At 44.9% G+C, this 21,128-nt stretch overlaps 1 protein-coding gene across 2 annotated transcripts; it reads left to right on the top strand.

Annotated features, from left to right (window-relative positions):
- The first annotated feature begins 10,134 nt into the window (after positions 1-10,134).
- Positions 10,135-20,021, top strand: LOC111139140 (HAUS augmin like complex subunit 4). 2 transcript variants are annotated; one of them, XM_022491295.1, is made up of 10 exons: positions 10,135-10,212; positions 12,178-12,263; positions 13,569-13,711; positions 13,801-13,932; positions 14,411-14,545; positions 16,083-16,179; positions 17,292-17,437; positions 17,578-17,708; positions 19,146-19,214; positions 19,359-20,021. In XM_022491295.1, the coding sequence occupies exons 2-10, from the start codon at positions 12,209-12,211 to the stop codon at positions 19,540-19,542; spliced, it is 1,092 nt and encodes a 363-aa protein (XP_022347003.1). In that variant the 5' UTR covers positions 10,135-10,212; positions 12,178-12,208; the 3' UTR covers positions 19,543-20,021. The 2 variants fall into 2 exon arrangements, with proteins under 2 accessions (XP_022347003.1, XP_022347012.1); XM_022491304.1 differs by lacking the exon at positions 10,135-10,212 and adding an exon at positions 10,997-11,055.
- The last annotated feature ends 1,107 nt before the right edge of the window (positions 20,022-21,128 follow it).

Genomic DNA, 21,128 nt, shown 5'->3' with positions numbered 1-21,128 from the left:
GTAATAAGTAGACCTTGTTTGGCCAACTAAGCACCTGATTTTCATCAACAGCCACTAGGCCTGAGATGGGGAAAGGGGGAAATGGAAGAATTACAGATCCATTTCGTGTTTCTAGATGAGAGTTGCAGTACGGGGTGGGGGGAGGGCAGGCTTTCACAGCCGACGTCAGCCATGTCCTCTGCTCAGCCTGTTCAGCACAGGCCTGAATGTGGTTTGTGAGGAATAAGGCTGGTGGTGGTTCTCTCTTTTTGCCTCACTCTTTAGAGACCTGTTTCCCCCTTCACCACTTGGTGCTCTCTAGGCCAGGGAAACGATAAGATTCCATTTGTAATCAAGCTGGAGACTGTCCTCAGTCAAGAAAGTAGAGAAAGCTATTTTCAGGCACGTAAAGCCAGCTGGAGGAGGTCCTTGAGACTACCTATAAAGGAGGGCTAACAAGATGGAAAGCAGAATGGTAGAACCGAGACAAAAGGATTGGGAAACCCAGTGAGCAAGAACATTTTGTTGTTTAGAAGGATCCAGACCCCAGAGTGGGGCCTGGGGTCATTTGGAGCCCTAATGTTAGGGGACTCCACAAGGACAACCCCTGTCCGCTGCCTCTGCCATGCCAACCCCTGTCCACTGCCTCTGCCATGCCAGTCATTGGTGTCGAGCTGTCGGGATATCCACACTTGGCCCTGGTTGTAAAGGACTGAGGTTGGACCTTGAAAACAAGAGCAAACTGTCACTGGGACGGATAGATTACAGCAGTCTAGCTGGTTTTTGGAGAGTCGTCCAAGGCAGATTCTGTCCACCTAGGCTTCGAAAGGACGGCACTGCCCCATGTCAAGGAAGCCAGGGAGCGATCCAAGCAGGGAGACGTGGCTTAGAACATCTGAAAGGTACAGATTCAGGTCAAATGCTACAGACTTAGAGCCGAGCAGGGTGTGACTTTAGAGAGAACCCAGTGACCTCATTTTACCAAATGAAGAAATAGTAACAGTGATAATGGCATTTACCCAAGGTCATGCAGCTGGAAAATGACTTACCCGCTTTTGAAGACTAACAGTTTATTTCCCTTCTTCCCTCCCACCCCAGCTCTCATCCTCATCACAGGGACTCCCACAGCACAAGCAAACTGTAAATTAGATCAGCCCTTCATTATGATAAATAATTAGGGAAAGTTTTAGTGGGAAAGCCAGGGAATCCAAGAGACAATAATGAAAACTTTTGGTTCTTTATAGTGTTTCCCCCACCCCTGGCCCGCTAACTTGAATTAGTAATAGTCTAAAACAGCTTTAAAAGCACACTAGGAGAAGCAAAGGATGGGGCGCCTGGGTGGCTCAGTTGGTTAAGCATCTGCCTTAGGCTCAGGTCATGATCCCAGCGTCCTGGGATCAAGTCCCACTGCTTCTCCCTCTCTCTCTGCCTGCCACTCCCCCTGCTTGTGCGCGCTCTATCTCTGTGTCAAATAAGTCAATAAAATCTTAAAACAAAAACAGGGGCGCCTGGGTGACTCAGTGGATTGATCCTCTGCCTTCGGATTGGGTCATGATCTTGGGGTCCTGGGATTGAGCCCCACATCGGGCTCTTTGCTTAGCGGGGAGCCTGCTTCCCCCCGCCTGCCCCCGCCTGCCTCTCTGCCTACTTGTGATCTCTCTCTCTGTCAAATAAATAAAATCTTTAAATTAAAAAAAAAAAAAAAAGCAAAGGAAAGACTCTGCAGGAGAGTCCCTGCCCTTGAGGAGGTCACGGTCTAGCCAGGGAGACAAGTACACACATAAAATACCTTGAGAAGATTACAAGCAACATGTCACCAAGTGCAAAGTAATTGATTGTTACAAACGAAAGACCTAATGCTTCAGGGGACCAATGACAGGGGGAGACTTTGTTGGGCTTACAATGTAGATCAGAAGGTGGCTGCCCCAAATGCATTCTTTGGCCTACTGGGAGTTATTTTTGATAATATCAATTTGAAACCTCATTGAGGAGGGGGAAAACGCCAACTAACAAATGTAGGAAGAATGACACAATTGGGAGAACAGCATTTTGTGAACTTGAATACATGACTGATCCTGGCAGAGATTACTAATTGGAGTTATGACAAGTGAAACGGTTGGTGGACAGCTGGACATTGCCGAGTAACCTCTCAGCGCATGGTCTTGGCATCACTCATTTCCTGGAACAGGTCTTGGTGTCATTAACCAGCCCACCAGTTCTGGTGTGAGGCAAACATATAACCCCACAGTGTTATATAGTCTAGCTGCTCCCCTCCCCGCAGAGAGGTGTTAGAGTTTAGAGTTTACAGGCCGTGCTGGGAACAAAGTAAAGGATGCCAAGAGGAAGCAGCTAGATGTACCTAGAAAGGGAGGCATTCTGCAGGGCCACTGGCTAACTCTCTTCAGCAAGTCAGTATGATTTTTTTCTTTTTTTTTAATTTAAATTCAATAAGCGTGTGCCTTCAGCACAGGGCTCGGGTCATGATCCCAGTGTCCTGGGATCTAGCCCCACATCGGGATCCACTCCCCCTGCTTGTGTTCCCTCTCTCGCTGTCTCTTTCTGTCCAATAGGCGGATAAAGTCTTTTTAAAAAATTAATAAATTCAATTAGCCAACATATAGTACATCATTATTTTCAGAGGTAAGTTCAGTAATTCATCAGTTGCATAGAACACCCAGTGCTCATCACGTTGCGTGCCCTCTTAATGCCCATCACCCCGTTACCGCATACCCCTACCCACCTCCCCTCCAGCAACCCTCAGCTTGTTTTCAAATCCGTATGATTTTTTTTCTTTTTAAAAGATTTTGTTTATTTATTTGACAGCAAGAGAGATCACAAGTAGGCAGAGAGGCAGGCAGGGAATGGTGGGGGAAGCAGGCTCCCTGCTGAGCAGAGAGCCCAATGCAGGGCTCAATCCCAGGACCCTGAGATCATGACCTGAGCTGAAGGCAGAGGCTTAACCTGCTGAGCCACCCAGGCGCCCCCCAAGTCTGTATGATTTTCAAAAAATGCAAAACTGCTAGATTGGAGAGACTTAAGCTATCTAATGACGATACAGTCCGTTGTCCTGGATTCCCTCTGAGTGACTCAGTCCGTTAAGCTCTGCCTTCGGCTCAGGTCTTGATCCTGGGGTCCTGGGATCGAGCACCGCACCGGGCTTCCTGCTCCTTGGGAAGCCTGTTTCTTCCTCTCCCACTCCCCCTGCTTGTGTTCCTTCTCTTGCTGTGTCTCTCTCTGTCAAATAAATAAATAAAATAAAAAAGATATTTGGAGGGGCACTTGGGTGGCTCAGTTAAGCATCTGCCTTCGGCTCAGGTAATGATCTCTGGGTCCTGGGATTGAGCCCCGTTTTGGGCTCCCTGCTCAGCAGGGAGCCTGCTTCTCCCTTTCCCTCTGCCTTCTGCTCCCCCTGCTTGTACTCTCTCTCTCTATGTCAAATAAATAAATAAAATCTGAAAAAGGAAAAAAAATATTTGGAGTCAACTGGAAATTTTTTTATATGGACAGGGGATTAGATGAAGTGAGAATTTACTGAGATGGAAAGGTCAAAATCATTAACAAAATGCCAGTTCCGAAACCAGTACAGGGGACTCGTATTTTGTTTTCAAAATGTCTATATATGTATGGGGGAAAAAAAAAAGAACTGAAAGGATATGCATTAAGGTGTTAACAGTGGTGATCTCTGAGTGAGAGAGTCTGTTTTATTGTTGTTGGCCTACATTTTCTATTTTTATACAGTGCACGTGTCCTGACTCTGTAGTAATAATAAGCTGTTGCAAATAAAATAACTGGTTGCCAACATTTACAATTCAGGAGATTTCACATAAAAAATCTGGATATTGTATATGAAGAATGAGGTTTCTAAGGTTTTTTGAATAATCAAAAGATTTATCACCCCCCTCCCCCGCCCCCAGTCCAGTGTCCAAAGGCAGCAACTATTTGGAACCAAGTGATGGCTGCTCCTTTATTGGTGTATTGTCTCCTACCATTTGTCACAGTCCCTACCGCTGTGTGTGCTTCCCAGCCTGCTTACCTGCCTGGCTGCTGTAGACTTTTGATGATTTCCATGATCCTGATAGGCTCTCCATCCACAGAGCCTCCCATTAATAATCATTTGAAGGTTATCAATAAATTAGTTTTGAAATGCTGCCCAAGAAAAGCATCCATTCCAGAATGACCTATGGCTGGGTTTTTCGTCGCTGTTGTTTTAAGATTTAATTTTTTGAGAGAGAGAGAAAGAGAGAGTGTGTGCGCGAGCGCACAACTCGAGGGAGGGGCACAGGGAGAGGGAGAATCTCAAGCAGACTCCCCACTGAGTGTGGAGCCCCATACAGGGCTCAATCTCGTGACCCTGAGATCATGACCTGTGTTGAAATCAAGAGTCAGATGCTTAATCGACTGAGCCACCCAAGCCCCCTATGCTTGGGGTTTTTTTTATAAGGCAACCCAGTCATGGGAAATCCAGCTGTAATACTTAATCTACTTAGCTACCATGGTTGCAAACTGTAAATTAGTTTAGCAAAATTTCTCTTTGCTAAATGGGATTTTTTTTTTTTTTAAGATTTTACTTATTTATTTGTCAGAGAGAGAGAGGGAGAGAGAGCAAGCACAGGCAGACAGAATGGCAGGCAGAGGCAGAGGGAGAAGCAGGCTCCCTGACGAGCAAGGAGCCCGATGTGAGACTCGATCCCAGGACGCTGGGATCATGACCTGAGCCGAAGGCAGCTGCTTAACCAACTGAGCCACCCAGGCGTCCCTGCTAAATGGAATTTAGAAAGTGTACTTAATTGCTAACTTCCTCAAGCTTTTGCCTTTTTTTTTTTTTTTTTTTTTTTTTTGCCATAACACCTTAATCTCAGGAGGCATTTCAAAATTCACAATGTATGTTCTTCCCAAGCATAAAAACTCCAAATGCCCTTTGGTTGGTCTGTTTCTCGCCCTGGTTCTGTTACAGTTTTTAAAGGAGAAAATCTCTTTCATATGCAGCTCAGTATGAGACAGTGTTATCATCAGTTTAAAATCCAGGGAAATACTTTTATCAGCCTGGCCCATGTTTTCTCATTACAGCAGCACACTCAATCCTTATAACAAGAACTGCACACGTTGTGCCTCATGTCTAGCTTTTCAAAAATGATACTAGTCTTCTTCTGAATCAATTTCCTTTACTGTCTCATATTCCTTTGGTAAAAATTGTTTCAATCTGTCCCATTTTTTGAGCCAAATTTCTTAGCTTCTCTTTGAGATCCAAAATGTCCTATCAGGCCTTATTTATATACTAGTTCACAATGGTGTCATGTCTCAAAGTAAAACCAGGCTCATTTCAGTTTGTATAACAAAATTTCCATGAAGAGACAGGCAACCCTTGAAGCTACGAGGGGGCTGGGTTTGAAATCCCCTTGGAATGGTTAAGCAATTGAAAAATGGCAAATTATGAACATTTGTTCTAAAATTTTCTTTTGATGTCATAGGTTGATTACATATTTTCTTTATCCACTTGTTTCCTCTTTAAATCATGTACTTACAATGGGCATGGAATTTCCTAGCTTAATCATCAATAGTTGTGTCTCTGAATACCTTCATTTTCCAGTGAACACCCTTGAAAATAATTCTAAAACCTCTTGACTGCCTGTAAATTTTATTCCTGAAACTGGTTTCCGGGTCCATAATACAAAAACATTCTTGCTACTTGTCTTCGGATACTTTCAAAGTGGTATGGCTCTTTTTCTTTTCTTTTCTTTTTTTAAAATTTTCTGAACAATTGCTCAGTTAAGTGTGGTTCCACAGTCCAACAGCTATTTTAACATCCTGGCTTTGAAACTGGTTATTTAAGCCTAAATTTTCCATGTGAGACCATATTCTACCTGAAAGTTTCCATTAGTTTGACAAATAGGATATGTACTAAATACTCACCTGAAATTTCTATCTTTGTGGCACCATTTTGTTTCCCAGCTAGAGTGTGGGAGGCAGAGTCCTTGCAGGTGTTCTCAGCAAATCTCCGTTCTTCTCTGTAATTCTAAACAATGCAGCAAAGGAATGTCCAAGTCTGAAAGGTTAAGTAAACTTTTTCTCAGGCTTCCATTTACATTTATCATCAAGTCAAAAACATACGCGTTCATATTTTTTGGATACTTGATCGAGAGCAATGTCTTCCAGAAAGTAGAGCTAAATTGTGGGCAGGAGTTTGCCTAATTTATCTTTCTACGCCCTCCCCCCGCCCCCAATTCCCTGCAGGAATCTAGCTCAGGAATACTTCTGAGCATGTTCTTGGCTTTATCATTAAAGAACACTTAAGACGTGAGCGATTGTATTTTGCATATGGCATAGCAGAATGTGAGATGAACAACACTGATGAAGAGACAGGCCTATAAAGGTCAAGCATTCCACTGAACAAACAAAACTATATAAGGAATTAGCATTGTGGGGGTGGCCAAAATTCACTCCTGCGACAAGTAAGTGCCTCCGGATGCCAAGCACCGAGATAGGTAACTTAGGGTCATGGAGGAAACACCTCCTTAACTACAAACCCAAACAAGTGAAGGTTTTTAAGAGGATTCTCTACTACGTCTCAGCAATAAAAAGATATGAACTAAAAAAATGGATTATTGATACTAGCAACAACATGTATGAATTGCAAAATTATGCTAAGTGAAAGAAGCCAGACAAAAAAAGAGTACATCTTTATTTGATTCCGTTTATATAAAATTCTAGTGAGTGTGGGCTAATCTATAGTGAGAGCAGATCAGTGGTTGGGAGGGGCCCGAGAGAATTACAAAAGCACACAAGTAAGCATTTAGGGGTGATGCCTCTGTTCACTGTCTTGATTGTGGTGATAGTAAGTATGTAAGGTTAAGGTTAAAACTTAATGAATTGTACATATTAAATATTGTGTGTCAAAATACCTAATTAAACTCTGTGTGTGTGTGTCTGTGTGTCTGTGTGTGTGTGTTTTGTTGTTCTTCGTTTTTATTTATTTTTTTTTAGTAATCTCTACACCCGATGTGGGACTCAAACTCACAACCCTGAGATCAACAGTCCCATGCTCTTCCCACTGAGCCAGCCATGTACACCTGTGTGCATGTTTTTTTGTTTGTTTGTTTGTTTTTTAATCTGGGAGGGAAATAAAGGAGAGAAGACGGAAGAGGGAGAGAAAAAGAGAATTAATTCTAGGGCTTCTCTTGCAAATCTTACTTGCTCAAGGACACCAGATGGTGTGTGATTGTAAGATCTTTTTTCAGTACTTTGCTGCAGTTTTTATTGCCAACATGGTCTATAGGCTCAGTGTTCTAGTCTTACGCAGAACTGGCCTATAAAGCCCCCTTCCCTTCAGCCAGTCCCATCTCCTTTTGAACCCAGAAGGCAACTTGGACTTCCTGTCTCTGCTTCTGCTTGCTGAGGTGTTTCCTCCACCCTAAATGATCCAAATTTTCTCTCTTTTATGCCCAGTTAAGATTGATCTCATAGTCTTTCCTATCCATTCCTGCAAAAAGGATTTTATAACTTCTCTTAAGTTTCTCAAGTACTTATTTTTTTGAAGATTTTATTTATTTGTCAAAGAGAGAGAGAGATGGCACAAGCAGGGGGAGCGGCAGGCAGAGGGAGAAGCAGGCTCCCCGCTGAGCAAAGAGCCCAATGTGGGGCTCCATTCCAGGATGTTAGGACCTGGGCCAAAGGCAGATGCTTAACTGACCGAGCCACGCAGGCAGGTGTCCCAAGTTTCTCAAGTATTTATAATCTAAACTGCTTTTTTGACACCTTTTTGCTGTGTTGTATTATTTCCTTTTCATGTGCATGTCTTAATCTTCTCAACTAGATTATGAACTTCCTCAGGGCAGGGACTGGGTCATATTTATCTCTGTGTCTCCCCAAGGCGTTTAATACGTGCTCAGTAAGTGTCAATTTTAAAATACCTCACTCCGATAGTCTTCCCACAGCACTTTCTCAGCCATTATCTCATTTGATCATTACATCAACACTCCGAGATTGGAGGAGCTAGAAATATGTTATTTCCTCCTTCTGACAAATAAGGAACCTGAAGCCCAAGGTTATTGAGAGAGGGAGAGGGAGAGAGAGAGAGAGGGAGGGAGGGAGAGATGGAATAGATAATTGCATAGGACGGTTTGATCTGATTCAAGGCTTCCCATGGCTCTCTCCCTCCCCTCCCTTCTACCCTACTTGAAGACAGGCCTCTGCACACTTCTCCCATTCCCCAAGTCCTTTAGAGCTGCTTAGCCAAAGCTTGTAGTACCCTATTATAAAACCGGACAAATATGAGACATGAAATTTCAGTCGATTTCTGATCATCTCTGAGTCACCAAAGCATGCTTGCTATTTTGTTCCAAGTATCGTTTGTTAGGAACATTATGCCTGATATTTAATGATGCCGCACCACAGAGCTGAGGAAGCATAAATGATTTTTAAAAGCCGTAGAAAATGACAGCACTTTAATATTAAGCATGAAAGGTGGCAGCTGACAAGATGACCAGAGATATAAAATTTCTGCTCTGGATCACACTATTCCTCTAAGTATTGCTAGTAGAACTCTCTAGTTGGCACTAAAGGAAACGATGAAACTCTCTACCACTCTACATGCCTAACCGAGGCTCCTTCCCCACCACCCCAGACTATCAGCTTCTCTGATGCAAGAGATTTAAGAAACTTAGTGTAATTTACTTAGTATCAAATACTATTTTTGAAATAATTCCCTTAATGACTACATTCCAGTCCACTTTGAAAAGAAGGTGGGAGTGGTGTCAGAGGTAATTGTCCCGCTCCTGCCATGCGACCTCCTGCTGGGATCCCTCTCGGGTGAAAGCAGTCAGAGAGTATGGAACCCTGAAATACTTACTGGTCTATATAGGGTGTCAAAAAGCAGAATGTGCATCTGAGGGACAAATGGAAGACATCTAGCTCATTGGTCTAGAGATGGCCAGTGACCCAGTCTGGCCAATGAGACATAGGGGAAAGTCTGCTGGGTACTTTGGGAAAGGTTTTCTTCTCTGACTGAAGGCTCCTCTCCTTCCTTCTTGCTTGGGATGCTGTTGAGTTGGATGTGCTTCTTGGATTTCTGCAACTACCCTGTGACCATGAGGGAAATGCAAAGAAAACTACAAAGAACACTGCCCACAGAGCTGCTAAAAAGCTCTGGGACCAGGGCGCCTGGGTGGCTCAGTGGGTTAAGCCTCTGCCTTTGACTCAGGTCATGATCTCAGGGTCCTGGGATTGAGTCCCACATCGGGCTCTGCTCTGCGGAGAGCCTGCTTCCTCCTCTCTCTCTCTGCCTGCCTCTCTGACTACTTGTGATCTGTCAACTAAATAAATAAATTCTTTAAAAAAAAAAAAAAAAAAGCTCTGGGACCTTCAGCTCCAGATTTATTCTTAAGCAAACAATAAATGCTCCTATAGTTTAAAAAGGAGGCAGGGAAGGTAGGAGGGAGGGAGGAAGAGCGAGAGAGAGCACAAGTGACAGAGCTAGCGAGCTGAAGGATGAGAGATAACGGAGAGGTTAGAGGAGCCTGGGGCAGGAAATTAGAGAAAAAGCTGACCTAGGGGGCTGTGCCAGAGCTAAGAGACTGGCAGGCTCTGTGTGGGCAATAGGTCTGGGAAGGTTCAGAGGGCCACCGGGTCAAGTTTAGACGCTGTGAGCTGCGACCTCAAACAAGTTACTTAATTTCCTAGCGCCTTAGTTTTCCCCTCTGTAAAATGGGTATGATTGTGACTTCCTCATAGGACGCTGTAGGAACTTACAAGAGATGTAAGCGAGGAATGGCAAGTAAACCCTTGCTTGACACAGTTCCTGACTCACTGTAGGCCCTCAATAAATGTTAGCAATCATTACCATTTTTCTCAACATTTGCCTTCAGCAAGGGGGAGGTATTCAGAAAAAGGGGCCAGGAGCCCCTCCCAGCTCACACTCTAAAAGCCGGGTTCCCAGGCGGTTGAGGACCCAGGGCTCGCGCTCGGCGGGGGGCGGATCCGCCGTTCCCGCCTCGAGCGTGGCCCCGCCCCTCTTCCCCTCTCTGGTGCACTCGCGCGCACTTCGGGCCTTTCCCGTACCTTCCCCGACCTTCCCGCGCGGTCCTCCCGGGCCTATCTTCCCCCAGCCTCAGCGGCCGACCCGAGTGAGAGGTTCCGGAGCCCGGGTGCGGGCGTGGTTTCGGTGTCGACGCTTCGGGCCAGCTCGCCCCAGCTGGCTCCGCACGGCCGCGGGAGCTTCAGCTGCCCTCGCGTGTGCAGGTTTGCCTCGGAGAGTCGGCGGGCCGCGCTGAGGGGAGGCGGAGTGCTGGGAGGGTTAGTGCCGGCCCCTGGCCGCCGCGGCCGCCCTCGCCCTTGGGAATCCTTGGCTGCCCAGACGGAAGGGAAGTAGGCGCCGGAGAGCCCGCTCTGCATTTTGATTCATCTCGGGCCCTGTAAGGGTCACATCTTGTGAAAATACCTGTAAAATCAATTTAACGTTCAGTGCAGCGTGTAAAGACAGCTCTAAGAATTTAAAAGACGCCTGAGTCAGAACATTTAAATGCTTGGGTCCCTGTAGCAGCGTTTTAACACGTCTGAGTGCAGAGGGTGGAGAATCGAGCCTGATCGCCGCCTTCGTTCACTCCCTGTCACATTTTAAAAGGGTAAAGAAAGGCACCCCAAGAAAACCCAAGTGGGCAGTTCCCCTAGGGAGGGAAGAACAGCTGACTTTTTTTTTTTTTTAAAGATTTTATTTATTTGACAGAGAGAGATCACAAGTAGGCAGAGAGGCAAGCGGGGGCGGGGGGAGGAGGAAGCAGGCTCCCTGCCCAGCAGAGAGCCCGATGCAGGACTCGATCCCAGGACCCTAAGATCATTACCTGAGCTGAAGGCAGAGGCTTAGCCCACTGAGCCACCCAGGCAGCCCCAAGAACAGCTGACTTTTAAAATTTGTGTTGGTCCTCATTTCCGTGTGTGAAATTTGCCTGTAGAACTTAGGTCAACGATAAACAGAATTGTTAAAACACTGGGCTTAACTAACTAGTGGCTTTTGTTGACAGGTCGATTGTGTTGTTAATTCTTGGTGTCTCAGCCACGGCAGGATTCATTATCTCCATTCTGCAGGTGGAAAAAAGTTTGGCATAAAAAACAAAAAACAACGTTTCCCTTAAATCCACACAGAAGGAACTACAGAGCTGCAAATTAAGTCTTAGCATTCCGACTCCTCATCTGTGTTCCACTCTGGACGAAGTTGCAAAATAAATGAGTACTTACTTTGATGCTACTCATAAAACGAGGGAGTAAACCAAATGTTCTGTGAACTTAAAGTGTTAAATCATAATAACCTTCGATGTCTTGTGCTTTGGGAGACTCAGCTGCCCTTTGGAGTTGATATCTTACAGAGAGGAGTGGGTGGAGCAAAAAAAAAAAAAGAGGAAAATCACCTCAAGGGAAAAATTTAGTCTCCAGAGTCCACAAAGTGCCCACCTTTGCTTCCCCTTTGTGTTGATGTCATACTTTTCAGTGTACTCCGTGTTCTGGCAAAACACCTGACAGCTCCCATCCCAGCCTCAGCTGCATTAACCACACTTTTGCCTTGCTCTTTTGGTACTGACCTTCCTGTCAGTCTTCTTGTCATGCTCTTTCCTTAAGGTGCTCCTTACTAATGCTGTTATGTGAAAAGCAGTTGTTGTTCAAGTGCGGAATGATTTGTCACTCCTGAAGGATGATTCTAGAGTTAATGATCAAAAACTACCAACAGATTTTAGATGAAAGGACAAATTAAAGAAGCTCAAGAAACTATTTTGTGGAATTTGATAGTGGAGTTATTTGACTGGGGAGAATAAAGCGGACATTGGACCCCCCCGCCCACCCCCGCCTTTCCCCAGTTTACTCATAACTGGAAAGCAGCAGCTCAGGTTTAACTTAGACATAATGTTGAGGGGAGGGGAGCATCCTTCTGTTTAGTGAATTGGAAAATTTTCTTTCTGAAGGAGGCTCCTTTTTCGACAGCTTGGAACAAATGGAAACGTTTATGTGCTTAGAATGCAAATTGTTTTGCCACTTGTAAGTCTGCCCTTAAAACTTGTAGAGGAGCTTGGGACCCAGGGTGTGTGGTATAGTCTCTCCCTGTAAGAGGCTTCCCTGTGGTTCCTCCCCAGGTTGCAGACAACAGAAATGTGAACCCAAGGTAGTTTTCTTGAAGAAGCCACCCAACTTATTCACTCCTTGTTCTCTTTCACTCAGTTCCACACATTAAGAATTTCGAGAAAATCAGATGGCATCCGGGGATTTCTGCTTACCCGGAGAAGGGATGGAAATACTCCAACAAGGTAAGGAGGCCATTTGAAGGAGGTTTGATGACTTACCCAGGGAGGTCGGAGCCAATTCTTGCTTTCTATTATGAAAAGGATTTATAAAGTTCACCAGTATGGTTTGTCACATAAAATCCGAAGTTTCTGGGGAAACTAGGATACATGAAGACTCTTGGACACTCTCTTATTAGAAAACAGACAACACCGGCTCCTGTTAAGTATTCCTGTTAAGTACCCACCTGTGCAGTAGACTAAAAACTCAAGTTGCTTCCGTGCTGTGTCAGCAGGCATAACCTGAAGAGAAGAGTGGCCAGCAAACTCTGTGAAGGCTTCCTTCCTACCTGGGTCTTGAATTTTCTCATATCTTTTACTCCAAAATCTCAGATCCTTACGTATCTTGAATTCTTCCCCTATCTCAAACCCTTTCTATATCTTGACTCCTTCTGTATCTTGAATTCTTTCCCTATCTCAAAGCCTTTCTATATCTTGAATCCTTCAAGAACTTGAATCTTCTATATTTTGAACATTGCCATGTTGATCTTTCAGTGCCTGAGGGGGAGAAAAAAGAGAGAGTTCTTATTTTCCAAAAGGACTTTCTCATGGTCCAAAGAATGAAAGTTTGATTGTTTGGTAAGTAGGAATGAAACAGAAGACCACAGCAGAAAGTATGTAGGAATAAGAGATGGAAAGAGAGGCCCTTGGGCTGATGGAATAACTACAGGATCCCAGTTTCTTGCACTTTTTCTCATGTGTGTGCTGCTCTGAATCCACTTGAGTTACTTAGCTCTCTTTACAATAAGAACTTAGTTCAGTTTTTCAGTTAGTCCTGAGTATACCTTCTTGCAGTCTTGCTTATGCAACTAGAGAACACATCCATAGTTGGAACTTTACCTTTGGGGTTTTTTTCCCCCTTCCTCAAGAATTCTAGTTATTCTGTGAGTGAGACATTTGGAGTACTATGGTGACCCCTACTAAAAGGTCCCTTTTTCCTGATTGTCTCTGTCTATCACTTTCCAAATATACTTCATTTTCTAAGCTCTTGGTTTCATTAGTGACTCATTCCCTAATTCTTGATTAATATCTTTATGTGTATGTGTTTGTGTGTATATATAGGTGCTTGTTACCTTTGAATATTGCCTCGAGTTTATTTGTGAGGTTTTTTTTTTTTTTGAACATTTTGTTATATTTCGAAAACTTCCTACCAAAAAGCTAGAGGTTTTTGGAAGTGAGTATAAGCCAAGAGTGATACTCAATTAATATAATGATATCTTCTTTGCTTTTTTTTTTAATTTCTTTTGCTCCTGTGGGGGACATCCCATGAAGTGTGCAGCAAACAGCTTCCTCCTTGTAACCTGAGTGAAGAGGACCTGTTACGGAACCCACACTTCGGCAAACTGCTGCTGGGTCTGTCACAGCACATGGATGAGAGTGGCTTAAGCCTCACCCTGGCAAAGGAGCAGGCACAGGTAAGAGCCCTGGGACAGGGATGAGAGGAGAAAGGAAAAATCTTTCAAGAGAGAAAGAGGTTCCTACCTGGGATTTTTTGGTTTCCTAGGCATGGAAGGAAGTTCGACTCCATAAGACAATATGGCTGAGGTCTGAGATTTTACAGAGAGTCATTCAAGAGCTGCTTGTGGACTACTATGTGAAGACACAAGACACAAATTTAACTTTGGACGACAAAAAGGTGAAGCAGGAGAGATGCAGTAGGGGGTGCTTACCAGCTGCAGGAATGACCAAGCCAACTATGGCTTCACCTCATTGTATGCTCTGGGGGAAATAGGAGCTTCGAGTAATAGTTATCAAAGAAGAAATGGACCCGGGGGTCCTGGCTTCCTCCGTGGGTGGAGCTTGTGACTCTTGATCTTAGGGTTGTGAGTTCAAGCCCCACATTGGGTGTAGAGATTACTTAAAACACAAAATCTTTTAAAAGAAGAAGAAGTAGACTGTGTGTCTATTGTAGTTATTTTGTAGTTATAGCAGAAGAGGTGGGTGTGTTGTCAAGAGTTTTGAAAAGAAAGATTGATAGGAGAAGGCACTGGCAGCTGAAGGGGATAACATGTTTGAGGACTTTGAAAATGTGTGAAGAACTGGTTTATGAGGATGGAGGAGGTGGAGTGGGAGAAGTTGTATAGTAACTTCTTTTGTTTTTTATTCTCTCTCAGTTTCACGAGACCCTTGAACAGCGGCTACTCGTGACTGAACTGACACGACTCTTGGGTCCCAGCCGGGAGAGGGAAATGCCTCCACTGCTGGGGCTGGAGAAGGCGGACCTTCTGGAGCTCATGCCCCCCTCAGAGGTGGGGGGTGAGCAGATACTGGGATCAAAAAAGTGAAATGGCTTAATTTCTCCCATATATTTAAACGTTTTTTTGTTACACTTTATTGTTTTTGTAAAAATGATACACATTCGTGAGGGCCAAACTCAAATAAATAAGAAAAATGTTACACAGAAGAAAGTAAAAGCTGAAATTCTACATTTAGAAATAAATACAATATATCATATACAGCTCAGCATAAGTGGTATTGTAGCCTCTATGCTTGTATAGTGAATGTAATCTGTTTTCACTTAATATATTTGGGACTTTTTTCAAGTCAATAAATAAATGTAAATAAGATGATAACTTCTAACGCACATTTAACACAGTGCCAGGCACATGGTCTGTGCTCAGTGTTCTTATTATATCATAAGTTTATTTTTAAATTTATCTATTTATTTATTTGAGAGAGAGAGTTCAAATGAGGGGAGAGGCAGAGGGAGAGGGAGAGAGAATCCCTAGCCGACTCCCTTCTGAGCCTGGAGCTGACTCAGGGCTCAGTCTCACAACCCTGAGATTATGACCTGAGCTGAAATCACAAGTCAGATGCTTGGGCACCTGGCTGGCTCAGTTGGTTAAGCAACTGCCTTCGGCTCAGGTCATGATCCCGGAGTCCTGGGATTGAGTCCCAAATCGGGCTCCCAGCTCCATGGGGAGTCTGCTTCTCTCTCTGACCTTCACCCCCTCATGCTCGCTCGCTCTCTCTCTCTCTCAAATAAATAAATAAAGTCTTAAAAAAAAAAGTCAGATGCTCAACCAACTGAGCCACCCAGGTGCCTCTATATCATCAGTTTAAATCACTGATAGGATTCCATTGTATGGGGGCGCCTGGCTGGCTCAGTGAGTAGAGATTGCAGCTCTTGATCTCAGGGTGATGAGCTTGTGCCCCACATTGGGGGAGGGGGTACAGATTACATTAAAAAAAAAAAAGGATTCCATTGTATGGATGTAGCATAGTTTGCTTAACCTTAATGACAGATATAGTTGTTTCCACATTTTTGTGCTTAGAAACCACACTGATAGTAACAGACTCGTTCATAGGTGTATTTGCCTATGTATGATTACTGGTCAGAGGATATATACATTAAACATATTGGTATGTATTGCCAGTTCCCCACCTTTTCTTCTCTTTTTTTTTTTTTTTAAAGATTTTATTTATTTATTTATTTGACACAGGCAGAGAGAGAGATCACAAGTAGGCAGAGAGGCAGAGAGGGGGGAAGCAGACTCCCTGCTGAGCAGAGAGCCTGATGGTGGGGCTCGATCCCAGGACCCTGAGATCATGACCTAAGCCAAAGGCAGAGGCTTAACCCACTGAGCCACCCAATGCCCCCAACATGGGGTCTTGACCATCATTTTATTCTTTGCAAATTTGATAGGCCAACAAAAATGAATCTCCCTGTTGTCTCTTGATGCATTTTTCTTGGTTATCATTGAGAGTGTTACCATCCTGTACTCACTGGCGGATCTTAGTTTTAACAATCTATTTGCATCTCTCTTTTTGCTTCTGTGGTTCTAGGATTTTGTATGGATGAGAGCTCGGCTCCCACTGGAAGTGGAGGAGCAGCTCAAAAAGAAATGTTTCACCCTACTCTGCTACCATGACCCCAATTCAGGTAAGGGCTGGCACTCTGCTCTGTTCACAGCTGACCTTCAGGGTCTCTGGTCTGCTCTTCTGCGAATAATGCTTTGAATTTGAGATTTGGGACAGAAGCTAGGAAGCACTTCAGATGCTTATTTGTTTGCTTCCTTGCTGGTAGAATACAGGCAAGGAATTGCGTGAGAACTTTTATTCAGCAAGGTACCAAGTGTCCTCTTACTGCAGGGAAGGATGAGTTCATTCGTCTCTAGAGAATTGGAATGGAATAGGGAAGAACGTTCAGGCTAATAGGTATTCCCTTTATCTTCATTTCTATGCCTTAAGAACGAAGGGCCAAATCTGGTCTTAAAGGTAGGAGTGAGGGGCACGAGGCTGGCTCAGTTGGAAAAGCATGTGACTCTTGATCTCGGGGTCATGACTTTGAGCACCACGTTGGGTGTAGAGATTATTTAAGTTAAAAAAATAAAATAAAAAATAAGGGTAAGAGCGAAGAGAACTTTATGAGAACTAGGCCATTTTAACAGGACACCAGGAGAAAACCTAAAGAGAATTTGTAGGGCTAGATATGGGATAGTGTGCTGAAAAATAGCCTCAGAAGGGCAGTAGCAATTAGAGTTTTCCTGTCTAGTCTTCTGTCTGTCTGTCTCTCTCTCTCTCTTTTTTTTTTTTTTTTTAAGATTTTTATTTATTGGGGCACCTGGGTGGCTCAGTGGGTTAAGCCTCTGCCTTCGGCTCAGGTCATGATCTCAGGGTCCTGGGATCAAGCCCCGCACACATGGGCTCTCTGCTCAGTGGGGAGCCTGCTTCCCCCCCTCTCTCTCTGCCTGCCTCTCTGCCTACTTCTGCTCTCTGTCAAATAAATAAATAAAATCTTAAAAAAAAAAAAAAAGAAACCTTCAAAAAAATTTTATTTATTTGAGGGAGAGAGTGAGTGAGGGAGCAAGAGAGAAAGTACAAGTGATGGTGGGAGAGAAGCAGCAGATGAAGAGGGAGAAGCAGGTGCCCTACCGAGCAGGGATCCCCATGTGGGGCTCAACCCCAGGACCCTGAAATCATGACCTGAGCCAAAGGCAGACACTTAACTGACTGAGCCACCCAGGTGCCCCAGTCCTCTGTCTCTTTGCCCAGATTCAGACGGTGAAACCTTGAAGGCAGCAAAAGTGTGGAAACTGGCAGAGGTCCTAGTGGGTGAGAAGCAGCAATGCCAGGATGCCAAGAGCCAGCAGAAGGAGCAGATGGTGCTGCTTGAGAAGAAGAGTGCCACCTATTCCCAGGTTTGTCAGGGGACTGGGATAGCCCCCTCTGTCTTTTATCCTGGCCCTAGAGACTCTTTTGGGGGAACCAAGGAGTTTTGATTTGCCTTCTTTTCTACTCACTTGTGGTTTTGCCTTCTCCCTGCCTCCTGGGGGCTCAGGTGCTTCTGCGCTGCCTTGCCTTGCTGCAAAGGCTCCTTCAGGAGCACCGGCTGAAGACTCAGTCTGAGCTGGACCGCATCAATGCCCAGTACCTAGAGATCAAGTGCAGTGCCATGATCCTTAAGCTGAGGTGAGCCATATGACCCTTGTGGGTCTCAGGAACTCTGTCTCACATACCAACCCGTCCAACCCTCTCCCCCTCAACTCTCTTTCTTCTCTGCCATGCCTAACATCCTATGGGTCTTGGGTTAATGCCACACAGCAGTGGTAGCCATTGGATTACCCAGAAGTGTCCAACATTTTTTTTTTTTTTTAAATTTTGGGACTCCTGGGTAGCTCAGTCAATTGAACATACGCCATCAGCTCAGGTCATGATTCCAGTACCCTGCGATTAAGTCCCAAATCAGGCTCCTTGCTCAGGACGGAGCCTGCTTCTCCCTCGCCTGTGGCTCCCCCTGGTTGCGTGCTCTCTCTCTCTCTGGGAGATAAATGAATAAAATATATATATATTTTTAAAGATTTTATTTATTTATTTGACAGAGAGAGATCACAAGTAGGCAGAAAGGCAGGCAGAGAGAGAGAGGAGGAAGCAGACTCCCCGCTGAGCAGAGAGCCCGATGCGGGGCTCGATCCCAGGACCCTGGGATCATGAACTGAGCCGAAGGCAGAGGCTTTAACCCACTGAGCCACCCAGGCACCCCTGAATAAAATATTTTTTAAAAAGATTTATTTATTTTGAGGGGCACCTGGGTGGCTCAGTTGTTAAACGTCTGCCTTAGGCTCAGGTCATGATCCCAGGATCCTGGGATTGAGCCCTGCATCAGGCTCCCTGCTCAGGGGGAAGCCTGCTTCTCCCTCTCCCACTCCCCCTGCTTGTGTTCCTTCTTTCACTGTCTCTCTCTCTGTCAAATAAATAAATACAATCTTTTTTTTTTTAATGAATAAATAGAAAGAGAGTCTCAGTTAAAAAAAAGATTTATTTATTTTGAGAGAACACACAAGCATGTGTGGTAGGAAGGAGCAGAGGGAGAGGGAGAGAGAGTCCCAAGCAGACTCAGTGCCGAACATAGAGCCCAACTATGGGTTCTATCCCACAATGCTGAGATCACAACCTGAGCCAAAACCAAGAGTCAGATACTCGACCGACTGTGCCACCCAGACACCCCCATTCAACATTCTTGAATCTTCTTTTATTTTTAAATTTTATTTATGTATTTATTTTAGAGAGGGAGCATGCCAGCAGGTGGCTGGGGAGAGGGAGGAAGGAGCAGAGGGAAAGGGACAAGCAGACCCTGCGCTTAGTGCAACTTGGAGCTGGATCTCACCACCCTAAGCCAAAATCAAGAGTCGGACGCTCAACCGACTGAGCTACCCAGGTGTCCCTTGAGTCTTATTTTAAAGCCTGAAATAGGTGCTTTCTTGTGAGATACGTTACTCAGGAATTCAGAGGGATCTTGCTTTTCCTGTCACTGCTTAGCACACGTCTTGACCACGGGCAGGTACTGTGTCCTGTTGCTAACTCTGCTGCTGTCAGGGACCCTCAGCATTTCTTTCTTCCCTCTGTCAGGATGGAGGAGCTAAAGATCTTGTCCGACACTTACACTGCTGAGAAAGTGGAAGTTCATCGTCTCATTAGGTGAGAACTCCCAAGGGCCTGGTCCTGCTGCTCAGGGCTGGTCCCACACTCTCCACACCCGTTCATGTTAACGTATTCACATTCTTGTCTGCTTGCTGAGGAGCCAGATCCTTACGTTGTATCTTCTGTTCCCTGGGCATATAGGGACCGTTTGGAAGGGGCCATTCGCCTACAAGAGCAGGACATGGAGAAGTCCCGACAGGTCCTGAGCACCTATGAGGTCCTTGGGGAGGAGTTTGACAGGCTGGTAAAAGAGTACACTTGCCTCAAGCAGGCAACTGAGAACAAGCGCTGGGCCCTCCGGGAGTTTAACAAGGCCTGCCGCTGACCGCCACCTCTCAGGGGTCCGGAGGCGGACTTCCACACAGGTGCGGCCTCCCCCTCCTGCTGAAAGGACCACCTCCACCTCAGGCCCACTTTCACTCCGGGAATGTGGGGACACTTGCTTGAAACACTGCAGTGGGCTAGGCACCATCCTGGTTTTTCTTCCTTGTTTACAGTGACTGAGTCTCTTCTGGGAAATGGAGCAGATTTATATAATTCTGTGTGCAGCTATTTGTCAGTGTCAGCCCTGTGTTATATTTGATTATCTCCTGAATAAAGTGATGATGCTTTCTTCAGGCACAGATGAAAAAAGAACATCAAAGACTAGGTGGGTGAGGAGGGGAACTGAGTGGATCCAGACAAACAGATGTGTAATGCTTACGCTAAGAGTGGGAGGTGGGAGTACCGGCCTGCCTGCCCAGAGTCTTAGAGGCCTCATTCTTGGAGAGCAGACATGGATTAAATCTGGGCTTGCTGGGGCGCCTGGGTGGCTCAGTGGGTTAAGCCTCTGCCTTCAGCTCGGGTCATGATCCCAGGGTTCTGGGATCGAGCCCTGCATTGGGCTCTCTGCTCAGCAGGGAGCCTGCTTCCCTTCCTCTCTCTCTCTGCCTGCTTCTCCTTCTATTTGTGATCTCTGTCTGTCAAATAAATAAATAAAAGTCTAAAAAAAAAATGGCTTAAAACAAAAAAATCTGGGCTTGCTTTCGAAGAACTATAATATCCAGAGGACGGCTGGACGCCACAGTGGATAGGGGTAGGGGATGATTCTGTCACCAAGGCTCTCAGTGGGGCGGTTAGCATAAAGCAGCAGGGCATCTAGCCCTGTTACAGGGAAGGACACAAGCCACTTGTATTCCTGGTTCCTGCTGGTGTGATTTGAGGGTCACTTTTTTCTCTGAAAGCAGACAGTGGGAAGAGATCACCCCAAGGAACCAAGTTTCCCAGTCCACTTAACTTAGAGCAAGGCAGGGCCCTGATGGCATCAAAGTCAGAAACTGAGAACAGAAGCAGAAGACCTCCACCCTTATTTAGAAGAGCTTCTCAAACTACCTTTTTTTTTTTTTTAAAGATTTTATTTATTTATCTGGTAGAGAGACAGTGAGAGGGAACATAAGCGGGGGCAGTGGGAGAGGGAGAAGCAGGTTTCCTACAGAGCAGAGAGCCTGATATGGGGCTTCGTCCCCAGGACCCCGGGATCATGACCTGAGCTGAAGGCAGAAGCCTAACGACTGAGCCTACTTTTTATTTTTATTTATTTTATTTTATTTTATTTTTATTTATTTTTTATTTTTTATTTATTTTATTTTTATTTTTATTTTTAAGTAATCTCTGCACCCAGTATGGGGTTCAAACTGAGCCACCCAGGTGCCCCTCAAACTACTTTCAAGGGAGACTGTCTTGAGGTGTTCTGCTACAATAAATAATGATGGTCTTGGATTGGTTCATAGAAAAAACTAAGGTCTTTAACATAATTTAGATTTTTTTCTATAAATGGTACTTACTGCCATTTATCTACAAGGAAATGTTGGCCTATATGAAATTCACAAATCACAAACAGATTAATGGAGAAAGAAATAGTCAATATTGCTT

This window comes from Enhydra lutris, unplaced genomic scaffold (assembly GCF_002288905.1).
Source record: "Enhydra lutris kenyoni isolate GAN:26980312 unplaced genomic scaffold, ASM228890v2 scaffoldscaffold4, whole genome shotgun sequence".
Taxonomy (NCBI): Eukaryota; Metazoa; Chordata; class Mammalia; order Carnivora; family Mustelidae; genus Enhydra; species Enhydra lutris.
Note: the sequence above shows the minus strand (reverse complement) of the source record. Positions and strands in the feature narration are given on the sequence as shown.

What these genes read in the sequence shown, in the direction of transcription:
- LOC111139140 (XM_022491295.1), top strand. Translation starts at nt 12,209, where the DNA reads ATGGCATCCGGGGATTTCTGCTTACCCGGAGAAGGGATGGAAATACTC. An exon ending in TGGCAAAGGAGCAGGCACAG is followed by an intron (nt 13,712 to 13,800) that starts GTAAGAGCCCTG and finishes TTGGTTTCCTAG; the next exon opens with GCATGGAAGGAAGTTCGACT. An exon ending in CTACCATGACCCCAATTCAG is followed by an intron (nt 16,180 to 17,291) that starts GTAAGGGCTGGC and finishes CTCTTTGCCCAG; the next exon opens with ATTCAGACGGTGAAACCTTG.